The sequence below is a fragment of the Monodon monoceros genome, unplaced genomic scaffold, assembly GCF_005190385.1.
Source record: "Monodon monoceros isolate NGI ecotype Baffin Bay Population unplaced genomic scaffold, NGI_Narwhal_1 Super_Scaffold_13, whole genome shotgun sequence".
NCBI lineage: Eukaryota > Metazoa > Chordata > Mammalia > Artiodactyla > Monodontidae > Monodon > Monodon monoceros.
The window spans coordinates 84,164,755-84,180,318 of NW_021703769.1; the positions used below are offsets into that span (position 1 = coordinate 84,164,755).

At 55.1% G+C, this 15,564-nt stretch overlaps 1 protein-coding gene across 6 annotated transcripts; it reads right to left on the bottom strand.

Moving 5' to 3' along the window:
- Nucleotides 1-103: 103 nt before the first annotated feature.
- On the bottom strand, nt 104-14,939 carry BRAT1 (BRCA1 associated ATM activator 1). Of its 6 annotated transcripts, none has more exons than XM_029221145.1 (15): nt 14,889-14,939; nt 13,879-14,066; nt 13,653-13,795; nt 9,948-10,102; nt 7,824-7,971; nt 6,949-7,321; nt 6,556-6,669; nt 5,404-5,495; nt 4,579-4,697; nt 4,319-4,505; nt 4,018-4,091; nt 2,865-2,967; nt 2,646-2,744; nt 2,300-2,466; nt 104-1,976 (listed from the first exon to the last, which is right to left on the bottom strand). In XM_029221145.1, exons 3-15 carry the CDS (start codon nt 13,777-13,779, stop codon nt 1,278-1,280), a joined length of 2,457 nt encoding a protein of 818 aa, XP_029076978.1. In that variant the 5' UTR covers nt 13,780-13,795; nt 13,879-14,066; nt 14,889-14,939; the 3' UTR covers nt 104-1,277. The 6 variants fall into 6 exon arrangements, with proteins under 6 accessions (XP_029076978.1, XP_029076980.1, XP_029076979.1 ...); XM_029221147.1 differs by having other exon boundaries at nt 9,948-10,079; nt 14,686-14,931; XM_029221146.1 differs by having other exon boundaries at nt 7,824-7,968; nt 14,686-14,931.
- Nucleotides 14,940-15,564: the final 625 nt, after the last annotated feature.

The window sequence follows — 15,564 nt, forward strand, 5'->3', positions numbered from 1 at the left end:
CTTGTATCAGTTTGGCAGACTGTCTTTCAAAGAATTAGTCCATCTCACGTAGGTTATCAAATTTGTGGGCAGAGTTGACCGTGTTCCTTTATTATCCTTTCAATTATCATGGGATCTGCAGTGATGTCCCCTTTTATTTCTGGTACTAGTAATTTGTGTCTTTCCCTTTTATTTCTTAGCCTAGCTAGGGGCCTATTGACTTTATTGATCTGTTCAAAAACCAGTTTTTGGTTTACTTGATTTCCTCTATTGATTTCCTGTTTTCAATTTCATTGATTTCTGCTCTAGTTTTTATTATTTCTTTTCTTGTGCTTACTTTGGGTTGAATTTGCTCTTTTTCTAGTTTCCTAAGGTGGAAGCTTAGTTTATTATCTTAGATGTTTCTTCTTTTCTCATATACGCATTCAATGCTATAAACATCCCTCTGAACACTGCTTCTGCTACATCCCACGAATTTTGGTAAGTTGTAATTTCATTTTCATTCAGTTAAAAATATTTTAAAGTTTCTCTTGAGATTTCTTCTTTGACTGTTCTGGGTGCTTTAGAACACTGAGACACTTACCTCTGGGAGGCAAAGAGTAAAATTCCCATTTTACAGATGGGGGAACAGGTCAACCCAGGGTCACATGGCTGGGAAATGGCAGAGCTCGGGCTGGTGTACCGTCTGTTTGGTCCCCTGAGGACCAGCCCAGAACTCAACTCCCCTGATGTTACCACTGGCAACTCTACGTGCCTGGTGAGTTGAAATGGTGAGCTCTGAACTGTTACAAAGTCAAGCTGATCCTGGGGGTTCAGAGACTGAAAACCTGGCTTGGTTAGACCTGGGGTCACTATCGTTAGGGACCAGGGACCAAGGCCAGACACTCTCCAGCCTGAGCTGTTTGCTCTCTGACCTTGGGTGTCCCTGGGGCATGGTGGGATCCAAGCAGAGGAACCACCCCTCCATGCCACGGAAGCACGTGGCCACTGTGCAGAGGGTCCCTCCCCATATGTTTCTCCAAGCCCCCCCCAGGCCTGGGGCCTACCCCTGGGCACTCTTAGAACACTGTGCTGACCCAGTGGCACCGTCAAATCACTTATTTTGAGTAGAAAATAAGCCACTTCTTCAGCAATACATCAAAATGTGGGGCTCTTTGAGCTTGCTGGGCTCACCTGGTCCTGGCTTCCCTGGAGGGTCCCTTGTGCAGCCAGGCCAGACTAGAGCCCTCAGGATGGCAGGGCCCAAGGAAGGGACGTGGTGCAGCAGCAGGGTCCTGGGGAGGTTGCCACTAGGCTGGTCAGTAGCAGTCGGCCTCGTTCTCCCCGAGGACGCCCACGGCAGCCAGCATGTCCTGCAAGAGTGACTGGGGGCTCTTCTCCACATGGTCACTGCTCTCAGCCAGGGTGTCCCGAAGGCCCTCCAGGTCTACAGACCTCAGCAGAGCTACGACGGCCCCGGGCTCCAGGTACCCCAGGGGCTGACCCTGCTCACCTGCCTGCCATCTCTGCAGGGTGGCCTCCACAGAGGCCACGTTGGGACTGTCCCCCGCCTCCTGCGGGCCGCCACAGGGAGCAGCCTTGGCCCTCAGGAATAGGAGGAGATCACAGGACTTCTGGGCCACAGGTCGGTCACAGTCAAACAAGGCACGGAAGGCAAACTCAAAGAGCTGCACACGGCAGAGCACCTGCAGGGCCTGGGCCAGCACGCCAGGTGGGGCTGTCTCGGGCAGGGCCTCGGCATAGGGACAGTGGGAGCCGCGCTGACCCAGCAACTGCTCCAGGAACACCAGTGCCAGCTCGAGGCCCTGGGCCCGCACCTCCCAGTCCAAGTCCCTGCTCGCCGCCTGGAGCACTCCAGCCACAAACCGCTCCGCGTCTTCAGCTACATCAGCATGGCCATCCCTCAGCCACTCAGTGAAGACCTGCATGACGGCCCTCCGGGGGAAGCCCTCCGAGTCTGTGGAGAGGATGTGCAGAAGCTCCACGAGCAGGCTCTCCTGGAGGACAGAGTGGGAAGAGGGTGGAGGGACCAGGGAAGTCGAGTTCCCGCTGACGGGCTCGGAGTGCAGCAGGGAGAACCCCCATGAGGGCCCCCTGCCATGCTCGGCTTCCTTCAGGCGATGTGCCCTTCAGCCCCCCATCTGCCCACTGTCAAACAGGGGTGGCCGTGCCCAAGTGACAGGGCTTCCAGGAAGCGGAGCCGGAGATTCAGGGGACACGCCCGACCCCGAATGCCACCCCTGGGCGGCAGACCCACTCCACCCTGGCATCAGGACAGCCGCCAGGTGGGCGCACGGCCACAGGACCCACTGCCTCCTACCTGCTGAGCCCCTGGGCACTCAGGGCTGGCACACAGCCCCCAGCTAGACAACTGCCCTGTGGCGGTCACTGCACTCGCACGGACGTAACTCTCAGGGTCTCGCAGAAGCTGCTTGGTGAGCTCGGGCACCTCTGAAGCAAGGAGCGCTTGTCTGAAGCCGGCCTGCCCTGGGGGTCCAAGCAGCCACAACCAGCTATGACCGAAAGCTGAGTCCACAGCCTCTCCTCCCTCCCCAAAGGCAGCCTAGGTAGTCCGAGTTCCCAACTACCTGGGGACAACGGTGTGCCAAGGCCAGGCCAGCCCTCCCACAGGGACCCCAGCCCCCGGCGCTGCACCCTGCACTCACCTCCCCAGTGTCTGGTCATTTGGGTCAGGAACTCGAGGCCTGAGTCCCTTACCTCCCAGCAGGGGCTGCACAGGCGCTTCTGTAGCACAGGAAGCAGCTCTGGGGCAGGAGGAACGGTTCAGAGGGCCCGGGCCATGTCCACCCTGCCTCCCACCCGGCCCCCAGTCGCCTCCATCCCTGCTCCTCCCTCAGTTCACCCCTGGGAGGGGCTGGGATCACCTGTGAGGAACAGCTGGGTGTGGGGGTCCAGGTCGCAGCAGCCGGGGGTCTTGGGTGAGCTCAGGAGCCACCTGAGTGTGGCCTGGAAGGCCTTCTTCAGAACCTGGAGCGGGAAGAGTGGGGCTGCAGGGCCAGGAGGGGTGAGCTGGCCCGCCTGCCCCCTTCCCCGCCCTGGGGTGTAAGATGGGGACGGGATACATGGGGACAGGGAACACCGGACTTCATTTTTATGAGGCAGAAGCCTCTGGAAGTGGCCGACTGGCATCCAAGACTAGAGAGAGAGAAAAGGAGAGGCCAGCTCTTGTCAGGAAGCCCCACTACCGAGGAAATGAAACTTCTGCACCGAAACAGCAGGAACTACCCACGGCACCTTTTCCTGAAAGCCCCGGAATCTGCCAGGCTTATCATCCCATCTCCCCCCTGCCTGCTCAGTACGCATGCTATTCCTGCACCCCCAGAGCATGACTCAACCCCGGGGCTACGAGAACAGGGAGATTTGCAGGAAACCTCAATGAGAGTTGGGACCCCAAGCGTAAGGCCCACCTGGTTCTGGTTTACAACTCTCATGGAGAATTCCCTGTAAGACTGGATCCTCTCCCTGCTTTCCACAGCCCGACGACCCCTCGCTCAATCTCCACCAATGCCAGGCCCTGGGCCAAACCCTGTGCAGCTGCCTGCCCCTTGAAACTCACTTTAAGAAGCAATTCTGGGGACTTCCCTGGTGGCACAGTGGTTAAGAATCCGCCTGCCAATGCAGGGGGCACGGGTTCGAGCCCTTGTCCAGGAAGATCCCACATGCCGTGGAGCAACTAAGCCCGTGCGTCACAGCTATTGAGCCTGTGCTCTAGAGTCCGCGAGCCACAACTACTGAGCCTGCGAGCCACAACTGCTGAAGCCCACTGCACCTAGAGCCCGTGCTCCACAACAAGAGAAGCCACTGCAATGAAAAGCCCATGCACCACAACTAAGAGTAGCCCCTGCTCGCCACAAGTAGAGAAAGAAAGCCCACGTGCAGCAACAGCCAAAATTTTAAAATTAATTATTAAAAAAAAAAAAAAAGAGGCAATTCTGGCCCCAGAGAGGCCTGCAGGGGTGCCCTGCCTCTGCCTTCCTCCCCCTCCCCTTCCCTCCACCCTGCACCCTGTGTGTGTACCATGGAGCTGGACTCAGGGCTCACGAGGTACTCCAGGAGGACGGAAAACACCTGCGTCACCAACTCTTGAGGGCCTGAGACAGACGTGGATGGCTGAAGCACCCAACCTCCTACCCTGGGGCCTCCCCAGCCCACAAGTGTGGCAACCCAAGGAAAACAGGGGACAGAACCCATCGGTCAGCTGAATCCCAGCCCCTGCCCCAGAGGAGACATGCAGAGGACAGCAGTCTTGGGACATCTCTGAGCAGCTGTGGGGCTCGCCCAACACCCGAGCTGTGCAAGAGAAAACATTCTCACTTACCGGTCCCCTGAGACAGCGCCCCCAGGAAATCCAGGGCAGCTCGCTGGACCCGGCCACAGCCCACCAGGATCGCACAGAGACGGCCGCCCACGTCGGAGGTGGGGGCCGCCGAGCCACTGCAGAGCCGCAGTATTGTCACCGCAGCCCCAAGCAGGGGCGCCTGTGGCCAGGGCGAGGGCCGCTGGGGCTGGGGGAGGACGGAAGGTCAATGCAGGCCACAAGTCCCACTGCCAGTGTGCACTGGGCCGGGCCGTACCTACCAGCGGCTGCAGCAGCCCCAGGTGGGCCAGAGCACAGCACAGGAGACCCACACAGGCCGACTTGGAGGAGAGGAGCGTGTCCACCGTCATCGAGTCACCTGCAGCCCCCTCCAGCAAGCCTAGAGGGCGACCAGAAACAGCTCCTGGTTAGCGGGCACCTCCTGTGTGGCCACTGCAGGCCTTGCCGCTGGTCACTGCTTCATACCAGAGACCAGGCCCGGAGGTTCCGAGCAGCTGGCTCGTCCAGGGTGGCGTCCAGCCGGCCGGAGCTGAGGTCTGAACCTGTCTGCAGGGCTCTCGAGCAGTCCCACTCTCCCTGCAGCCCATGCCTGGGCCGGTTTCCGCTGGTCAGAGGCCCATCTCTACGCTCAACATGGGGCTCCGAGGCACAGCTGGCCCCCCTTCTCTAATCCTCACCCCATTGTGCGGCTGAAGCAAGACAAGTCTCAGCGAGGAAACTCACTCTCCCATCACAGAACTGACCTTATGGGAGGATGAGTGCCAAGCCCGTGTGCCCGCTCTGGGTCAGGAACCATCCACGTAGCCCAGGCCCCCGGTAACCACCACCAACTGCCGGGTCAGCTGCTCTGGGGGCCACTCCAGCTGATGCCCACAGGGGGCAATGCTGCCCTATGAACTCCCAGGCGGGGACGTGAGTAGCAGTCACACCTGGGACGGCAGGCTACACCGCAGCCACCTCCACTCTTAGGTGGGGTGGCAAGCCAGGTGGCCCGCTGCCCATCAGCCCACCCTGGCCCCAAGGACATTCTCAGGACCCCAGGGTCCTGCCTTCCTGCACCTGCCCACCGTTCCCAAGCAGCCTACCTGGGGGTCCAGGGGCCTGAGCAGCAGCTTCCAGGACACAGGCCAGGGGCTGGAGGAGGATGCCAAAGGCCTGGGTCCTCAGCACCTGTGGACTGAGGACAGAGGACACGGTGAGGGCTGCCCCCGCCCTCAGGCAAGCTGGCTACCCTCCTAATATCCCCAGCAAGTCTGGGCCAAAGGGGTCAGTGCTGGGGATCTGGACACCCCCTTGAGAAACAGCCTCCCTGTAAGCACTGTGACCAGCACTCACACCACTGGCAGGGGACTCGAAGGAGCTACGAGGGCGCCACCCAGGCCCCAGGAAGAGCCTGGGGAAGGCCTGGCCACACCCACTCCGATGGGCGGTGCCTGCTCAGGGCCAAAGGGATGGGATGCCCCAGCTCCTGGAAGTACTCCCAATGCTGAGATATCCTTTCCGACGTTCCAGAACATGGTCTCGCCTCTCGCCAACGTGCTTGGGCCCAGGGTGGTTGGGAGGCCAAGCTGGTACAGAGCTCTCCCTCCAAGCCAGCTGCCCAATCCTTCCCTCTCCCTTCAGACCACTCCCTCTCTCTGAACATCTGGAGACCCTGGAGCCCAGAGCCAGGCTTGCATCGTATCCCCAGCGCCCTGTGCCCATTTTCACCCCAGACCTGGGCCAAGACCGGCTCTAGTCCGCCCGAAACCCTGGAATGATTTCTCTTCCTTCCCACCTCTCCGGACCCCACACCCCCTTCCTGGTAGGGCGCACATCTCTCTCCCTCTGGGAATCTGTCCTGTCACTCCTGCCTACTGGGTCCCCCTCCACCGTCCCACAGCCCCTAGTACGCCCCCCCCACAGTGGCATGCACACAGGGTGGCCCAGGATCCACAAGGTGAGGCCACTGGGGAGGTGGCAGAAGGCAGCTGAGCAGGTCCTGAGTATGAACGCAGCCCTGCTCTGAGCAGGGCTGCTCCAAGAGTCTCTTTTATCTTTGGGGAGCCTGTGAATAAAGCTATTCCACCACTAAAAAATGTAGAAGCCGGAGCCTGTGCCAACACCTTGGTGATAACCCACGTACTGCCCGGCCACGCCCCGGCCAGCCGCCTCTGACTGATCTCTGGTTTCAGGAGCTCCCCTGAAGTTCCCTGACCTCTCTGCCTGCCTCACACAACATGAACCCCAATCCTTACCAGTCCTGCAGTTTCAGGATCCCCAAAGCCAGAGGCCCTGCCTGTGTGGGGCTCAAGTGGCTCAGAGTCTGGGCCAGAGTCTCCCACAGGCCACGGTCAGAGCTCGGCGCAGAACTGCAGAGGAGGAGCCCAGGAAGAGAACGTCATTCCCCCGTCCAGCCCACACCGTGCCCAGGGGGCTGCCGTGGCCTGGGCCGGGTGTGCCGGCTGAGACGGAAGGCCTTTCCCAGGTGTGCGGGCTTCCAGACCCCCTCTGGTGTCCCCTCTGCTCGAGGCAGAGTTCTCGGGCAGCCAGGGAGATGTGGCCCAGGTGTGATGGCTGCCCCAAGACTTCCCGAAGAAAACAAGCCCCACCTCCTGCCCACCCCACCAGCTGCGCCCTGGGGGCCTGACCGGGCCACGCTGAGGAGGAGATCCACGAGCGAGTGTGAGGCTGGGACAGGGTCTTTCTCGAGCAGGCGGGCCACGAGGGGGCTCAGCCGCACCCAAAGGCCTTGCGTCCAAAGGCCGTGGCAGTGCCCGAACGCAGTGGTCAGGACACTCAGGGCCTGTGTGACCTGCGGGATGGCTGTGGAGCACAGGGAGTCTTCGATGTGACCCACGATCTTCTGGGCACATGCTGGCCAGTCACAAGCCTGCAGACTGCGGCGGCCCTCGGCTGGGCCCCGCATCGCCAAGTCTAGAATGTGCACCAGGAGCTGCCCGGCTGCCGAGGCCACAAACAGGCTGGGATCTCCCTGCAGGGAGAAGATGGTGTCAACTGCACCTGGGGGGCGGGGAGGGACAACGGGTGGGGAGAGAAACAGGGTTCAGCTGGAACAGAGTCCATGGTGACAGCAGAGACGCTGAAACCACTGAGCAGCTTCAACCACTGGACTTCAGACCCTCACGGACAGAACTCGGAAACCACCCAATGCGGAGGCACTGTCAGAGGCCCAGCCTCCCCGCTACTCAGAGGCAATGGAATCAGAATGGAGAGTTCACAGGGCGAGGGGCTTTAGAACCCTGGCCACTTGGGATTCTTCTCGTCAGTTTCAAAGCCACCCCAACTGCTGGGTCTCACCTACAAGCCACAGGACACCATACACCCTTGAGGGTCCTCCAACCCTTGGTTACCCCGAATGTTCCTCACAACAGCTCTATGATACCACAGCCACTTTCATGTTCAGAGGAAGAGACCCAGCAAGGTGCGGTGATTTCCCAGGAGTCGCAGAGCATCAGGCACGGCAAGGGCAGAGGCGGAAGGCAAGGCAGACGGGGGCACTCACCACAGGCGGCGAGGAAGTGCAGGGCGCTAGGATGCTGTGCCAGGGTGCGCAGGCCCTGGATCCAGCCGCTGCGCACAGCGGGGGCCGTCCAGGCCGCTCCTCCGAGGGGGCCCACCTCCCCAAAGAGCATGGGCAGCAGCTCCCCCTGCTGGGAAGCAGAGAAGGAAGTGGGGACCTGAGCAAGTTCCCAGGGGACCCCACATCAGAGATGGCTTTTCTATCGTTCACAGCTGGTCGAGGCACTTCTTTGGGGGAATTTCTTGTGAGCGGCCGACACAAAGAGCCTGTGAGAGGTGGCAGGTGGCCACCAGAGCAGACCGATGGCAGCCACAGCACTGCCAACTGTGCCTTCCAGGGGAGAGAATTTCGTTAGGGAGAACTGGGTTTTACATAAAGCCTCATCAACCCTGTCACAGTTCACTTCAGAAACCCTTCCCCCAAACAGCCCACCAACTGCAACGCCAACGGCCCCCCTCTATGACACGCTGCGCTCAAGGGCCCCAAAGGTCTCCACGGCCTACTGGGCTCTTGTGCTTGGCACTCGGGGCCCTCCAGGGCAGCTGCCCTCCTCCAGGTGTCCCCTACCCTGGATCCCCCAGCACACCCCCCCATACACCTGCTCAAACCCCTTACAACCCAGCTGCAAGACCACTGCCCCTACGAAGCTGACCACCCCGCCCCGTCAGCAGGCATGGCTAACTCCCCGCTCGATCCCCACCTGCTCGTGGACGTCCACAGGACAATAACACATTGTCCTGATCTGCTGCCACGTGCACAAGGTGCTTGTTCACTACAGGGTGCCAATGAGTGGGAAACTCGGGGGCTGCCTCTTACCAACGGAGCCCCTCACTGGTGTAGCTACTAGCTCTGAGCCTCGTCTATCTTGACAATAAAATGCTGGTCCCCACCCTCAAGTCATCTCAGACTCCAGGGTAAGGGACCACAGGGCCTCGGAGACACACTTCCAATCACTCAAGTATGACTCTAACTCCGCAGTGGCCTCGAGGCCTTGAGGGGTGTTGCTGGAGGCGGCAGCTCACAGGGCAGGCCCTCTGTGGGATCTCTCATCACCGAAATGCGCCCCCAGAGCTGCAGCCTCTCCCTGGGGGCAGCTCGCAGCCAATGGGAAGGTACAAAGGCTCAGCCCCCTGCCTCAGGTAGTCTGTCCACATGTCCGCTGCCCAGGCACCGTCTACTGGTGAGCATCCGGCTGCTGAAGGGCCCTTAGGGCTGCCAGACCCCCTGGGAGGCTGTGAAGGGCCAGGTGAAAAGGGAACAGGAGCCCAAGCCAGTGCCACGGGCCCAGGACAGAAAGCAACCTTCCACTGCGGCTCAGAGCCCGAACCTGCCCATGTCCCTCGTCCCCACGTGCAGGGGGCCGACCACCAGACTGAAGGGGAGTCAGTGGCCTTCTAAGCCTCTAAAGCCATGGTCAACCTTGGGAAGGAAGAGGAGGCCATGGAGAAGTAGAGACGGGAACTGGGAAGTACTCAGGAAATCAATGAAGTTGGGGAAGGCCATGTGATTGGGACTGAGGATTTACTTTCAGAGAAACAGGTGGTGTAACAGAGCATTCGAACAGTGCGACTCTTCAGGGTCTAGTGTGAGCTCTGCCAGCTCTGTGGGATTCTTATATTGAGCCTTCACTGTCTCCTAATCCAGGAGAAAGATGAAGACTCCTGACCTGCTTACTGGCCAGGGCGCCCAGGATAACATGAATGTGATTTTGTAAACTGAGGTGTTCTACCAACGGCAAAGCACCAGAGGTATGGGTGGATTATCACACATGAAGTCATTTCCCGGGAAGCCTGTCCCACAGCGAGCTGGTGTGGGCTGGGTCCCTGGAGCCTGCACTGCTGAACTGAGGAACACCCATGAAGGGCGGCGCCAGGGCAGAGAGCCAGCCCCAGCTCTGCCGTATTTTAAAATGTTCACCGTTCACCCCAACATCATTCCTGGTCAGTTCTTCAAAGGAGAACTATACTCAGGAATAAAAACCTTGCGGTACATGTCAAGACACGGGGGCAAAACAAGCTTCAGAGACTCAGGGGTCATGACAGCCACCAGTGCTTTGTGTACCTGCAGGAGAAGGTGGGTCACTCAGGTGGGAGGACCCAGGCTCACCTGAAGATACTGGAAGCAGTTTTCCTGGGCTGCAAATATCCCTGCGAGGCGGAGTGAGAAGGAGAGGATTCTGGAACTTAGGTCCTGGGATTTCAACACGTGGAACAGCAGCTCTACCAGGCAGGGATTTTCCTGTAGTAACAGGAGACTGGACCCTGGAGACAGGCCCAGCCGGGAAGCATGTTACCAGGGGCACAGCGCATGCCTCCCTAAGGGACCATTCTTCTGGCAACCCCCAGACTCCCGTTCTCTCAGGCTATTAGACTCAGCAGTCCAACCGGGGGAAATCGTTGCAACAACTGCCCCGAAGGATCCATAACTTTAATTCAATGAGGGGGACAAATCAGAAAGCCAACACCTTAACAACAGGCAAGGGACTGGGACAGAATATACAAACGGCCAGCAAACCACGAAAGATATTCTGCCTTGCTGATTACGAAAAAGAAATGCAAATTAAAGCAGAAGACAATTTTCACCTCTCCAGTGGATACTTTTCTCTTAAACTGAGAATACGAAAGCGAGAAGCACAATGGAACAGGCATTCTTTTCCAGATGTGGCATCTAAAACGTCTATAGGCAACTGCTCTGTCATTCCAAAGCACTGACGGGGTGGGGGAGGCGAAGGGGGAGGAAACCTGGGGCAACACTGGGAGGGCTTCCACTGCGAGGCCCTTGTGAAAGGACAATGAGGCACAGTAAGGAGGGAAAAACAGGGTGAAGGAGAGAGAAGCAAGAATCAAAGAAACCAAAAACATGTGGGCAAACCTAAAAAAGCACTGACTTTAAAAATTAAGTAACTTTTGAAGGAGTTTAAAACAAAACAGAATCAAAATACCAGACACCAAAACACGGAAGACTGGACTGAGCTGGAGTTAAAGTGCCCAAGGCTCCGTGTGTGGTTGGCGCAGAAGACAAAGATTGTAACTGACTTTCAACTTTTACAATCCAGTTTGCACGTAAGACTAACCCCTAAAAACGTAAGTGGAATGCTTCAAAACTTCACTTCAAAACCAGAAAGACTGAAAAAACAAAAGCTTTATTAATCCAATGGGGGGGCAGAAAAGGAGATAAAAGGCACAACAACAAGGCATGGAAAAAATGTTTTAAATGCAAAAGAATATAATAAAAATAGGTTCAAACATAACAGTAAACTCAACAAATGAAACTGTCCATTAGAATAAAGAGCTGTGCAGACTAGATCAAGAACCAAAGGCTAGCCTCACACTGTGTGTAAGAAACAATGAAGCGTGACAACACAGAAGGCCAGATTTGTAAAGGCTGAAAAGATACAGTTGGCAAATCCTAATTTTTAAAAAGCTGCTGCAGAAAGAGTAATATCAAACAAAACTGACTTTAAAGGAAAAAGCTCTGTCACAGCTTTAGAAAGAAAGTCATTGCTCAAACAGCCAAACCCTGCAAGATATAACAGTCTAAGACTGTACATACCTAACCTAACTTCAAAATATACTAAGGGGGAAAAAAGACAGAATTTCAAACAGAAATTGTTGAATCCACCACCTTAGTTTAAGATTTTCACATATCTCTCAAAAACAATTAAGCAAACAAATTAGCAAGAACATCACAGGTTTTAACAACGTAAACTTGAACTAAGGAACAAGTATGGAGACTATATTCTTTTCATCATGTACAACACTGAGGAAAATACATACAGGCTGGGGGAGGAGGGAAGAGGTTAACTGCTAATGGATACCAGGTTTCTTCTAAGGGGATGAAAATGTTGCAAAATTAACCTTTGGATGGTGGCAAAACTGTGTGAATTTACTAAAAACCACTGAATTACACACTTTAAATAGATCAATTTCATGATATGTAAATCATATCTCAAATAAAGCTATTTAAAAATAATTTTTAATAGAGTTACCATATGATCCAGCAATCCCATTCCTGGGCACATATCTGGAGAAAACCATAATTCGAAAAGATACATGCACCCCAAAATTCATCGCAGCACTATTTACAACATCCATACAAGACATGGAAGCCACCTAAGTGTCCAGTGACAGATATGGATAAAGATGTGGGGTGTGTGTGTGTGTGTGTGTGTGTGTGTGCGTGTGTAGAATGGACTACCACTCAGCCATAAAAAAGGATGAAATAATGCCATTTGCAGCAACATGGATGAACCTAGAGGTTATCATACTTAGTGAAGTAAGTCAGACAGAGAAAGACAGATATCCTATCACTTATATGTGGAATCTAAAAAAAAAAAAATGATACAAATTAACTTATTTACAAAATAGAAACAGACTCACAGCCACAGAAAACAAACTTATGGTTACTAAAGGGGAAGGGGAGGGTATAAATTAGGAGTTTAGGATTAGCAGATACAAACTACTATATATAAAATAAACAACAAGGTTCTACTGTATAGCACAGGGAACTAGAGTCAGTATCTTGCAATAAACTATAATGGAAAAGACTCTGAAAGTGTGTGTGTATATATATACAAAAAAAAACAAATCGCTTTGCTGTACACCAGAAACTAACACAACACTGTAAATCAGCTATACTTCAATTAAAAAGGTTTTTTTTTAAATTTAACTACTAGGCCACAATTGAGGACTCTATAAATACCAAAAAATAATATCCTATAGAGAAATCTATAGAACATGTGCAAAAATGGTCTGTGTACTACACCACGATAAAAGCCTCAACAGATATAAAAGAATCAACATACAAATACTTTCTAACTCCAACCAAATAAATTAGAAATCAGTAGTAAAAAGACTGAAAAAAACCCCATGTCATGAATCTAAAGATACCCTTCTAAATATTGATAATTTGTGGATAAAGAAATATTATAATGAAAAGTATGAAATATCTGGAAGCAAATCACAACAAAAGCACCACATAGTAAGACTTGCAGGGTGCAGCTAAAGTGACACCTGCAGAGACATGTGTAGCCTTAAATGCATCTATTAGAAAACCAGACAGACCTAGATATTCAACTCAAAAGAGAGTAAAAGAACAGGGTAAACCAAAGAAACAAACAGCAGAAATTTATGACATGTAATCCACACTACAACAATTATCAGACAAACATTTACATGAGCAGATTTACGTACAAAGAAAGCCATTATGTCGTTATTTATAATAATGACACATTAGAAACACAGACATCTAACAACAGTGGACTAATTGTAAAATTAACGTCCATTCACAGAGCAAACTGACATACAGTCAATAAAATCAACGTGTCAGTGGGGAAAACACCCACTAGGACAGTAAGAGAGAAAAAGCAAGATATGTTGTATTTACGGTGTGACCTCATTTTTATAAGAAAAGTACAGAATTATGATGTGTTAAGAAAAAAGGCTGGAAAGAAAAAAATGTTCGGAGTGGTTTAACCTTCCTCTTTACTCCTCTGTGCTGTTCAAGCTTTATTTAAAGAGTATGCATTACTTACATAATCAGAAAGAAAAACCGATTTCTTAAAACAAAAAAAAACAAGGTAAGTTTGTCCCGTGGCCTCGGCAGCCACCTAGCGTGGCCTGAATAACAGGCGGCCTGCAGCTCAAGCTCTCCTGATCATCCCCTTAGGTTCAGCCTGCCGTGTCCCCAAAGCCAGGGGGAATCTTTAAGGTATGAACGAAGGACACCGGATAGACAGTCCTTCCCGAGGACAGGGGAGCCCGGCACCCTCTGGCCTCCGGGGAAAGTCAGCAGCGGCACCCTCACCCTTACCTGCTTCGGTTACCGCTGTAAACCAGTCCAGCAGCTTCTCCAAACAAGTGTCATCTGCCACAGGCTGCCTGGGGTCTGCCAGGACGGCACAGAGCGCAGGGAGGAGCCGGGAGCACTCTGGGTCCATGACGAGGCTGGGGCTCCTGCAAAGGCACTGTCAGGGCCAGACCCCGCCTGCCCTAGCCACAGGCAGTCCCCATGCCCGCCCAGGCCCCAGAACTCTCACCTCGGCCCAGGTGACCACAATCTTCAGACGGAAACTGCAAGTTGCCGGGATGGATGTAAAGCCTCAGCTCAGGTGGGACCGGAGACTGTCAAGAGCAAGCAGAGCCCTCCATTCTGGCGGTGGAGACGGAAGGGAATCTAAAGTACAGCATGAGGCCTGAGCAGCTCAAAGTCGGCCAACCTGGGACTCTGGTGGGAGGGGAGAACGAAGGGAGCGTGAAGCTGAGCGAGGCTGCAGGCGGGCCAGAGCGAGGGGCGTGTGTGCGCTCTGGGGCCGGCCACGTGTAGGAGGCAGAGCGGCTCAGGACGAGTTGTAAGCGGCTCAGTCCAGACTGGCGGTGTGTGTCTGTCCCTCCCAGGGTCAGTGTGAAAACCCTACAGCAGCAGTGTGCGGGGCGCGGGGCGGGGAGGGAGGCGCCCTGCCCACTGCCGGTTCCTCCCGGGGCGGCAACTGGACCTGCGTGTCCGGCCTGGGAAGGGTCCAGGGAGCCCGTCGGTCCTGTGCTCAGGGAGGGCTCTTGCAGGGGGGTGGGGTGGCCAGTGACTCTGTGTGCCGGGTCAGGAGCAGGCCTGCCTGGGCTGGGGCGTCTGTCTGTCCATCCCTGGCCAGGCTAAGTCCTTGCGCAAGGCGCCCTCCCTGTGGACCCCGCTGAGGACGCCAGGCCGGCGGCCGCGGTGGTGCCGGGGCCCAGCCTGGGCCACGCATGCGGCCCCCAGGCTGCTCTCCGGCCCTGGTCCCGGGCCCCGAACCCCGACCCCGCGGGGCCCGCCACAGCGACCGCGACCCCTTCCCTGGCGCGCGCCTCACCAGCTTCGCGTCCGTCACCGCTGCAGGCCCCGCCCCGTACCGTGCGACCTGCCGGGCTTGGAGGGGGCGAGGACGGGAACGGCGGGCGTGGGGAACCGTGAAATCGCCCTGGAGGTGACTCCGAGAGCCCAGAGGGCCCAGGCTCGGGGAACGAGCTCAGGCTGAGAAGGACAGGCCGCCGCCGAACGAATCCACTCACCCACCCCCAGCGGGACGCTCACAGGTACGTGCTCGAGGATCCGGCAGGCTTTGCGCCCGGAAGGCAGGGCTTTCGGCGGAAGGGGCGTGGCTATGCGTGAAGGGGCGTGGCCTCGCCGGCCAAAGGACCACGTGTCTGGGCGGGCAAGCGAAGCAAAGCGCCAGCCGCGTAGTAGACAGATCTTCCTCCGCTCGGAATGGGGTTTCATCCCGTTTGTAAATCCAAAATGCATTTAATGCCCCTAAGCCACCCAACATCATAGCTTAGCGTAACCTACCTAAAACTTGCTCAGAACAATTCCATTAGCCTACAGTTGGGCAAAATCATCTAACTCAAAGCCTATTTTATAATAAAGCGGTGAATATGTCATGTAATTGATGGAATACTGTACTGAAAGTGAAAAACAGGATGGTTGTCTGGGTACAGAATGGCTGTAAGTGGATGGTTTTTTACCCTTGTGATTGCGTGGTTGTCTGGGAGCTGCGGCTCGCCGCCGCAGCCCAGCGTCATGAGAAAGGATCCTACCTACCGCATATCGGCAGCATGGGAGAAGATCAAAATTCCAAATTTGAAGTACGGTTTCTACTGAACATGTATTGCTTTTGCAGCATTGTAAAGTCAAAACACTGTAAGTGGAAGCATGGAAATTCTGGAACCGTCTGTAACTAAGAGAAAGTAAG

Excerpts from the sequence above, each read along its gene's own strand:
- BRAT1 (XM_029221145.1), bottom strand. The coding sequence starts at position 13,779 with ATGGACCCAGAGTGCTCCCGGCTCCTCCCTGCGCTCTGTGCCGTCCTG. Across the intron at positions 10,103-13,652 it reads TACAGCGGTAACCGAAGCAG|GGTCCAGTCTCCTGTTACTA; the intron begins GTAAGGGTGAGG and ends GCCTGTCTCCAG. Across the intron at positions 6,670-6,948 it reads CTCCTCCTCAGCGTGGCCCG|TTCTGCGCCGAGCTCTGACC; the intron begins GTCAGGCCCCCA and ends CCTCCTCTGCAG.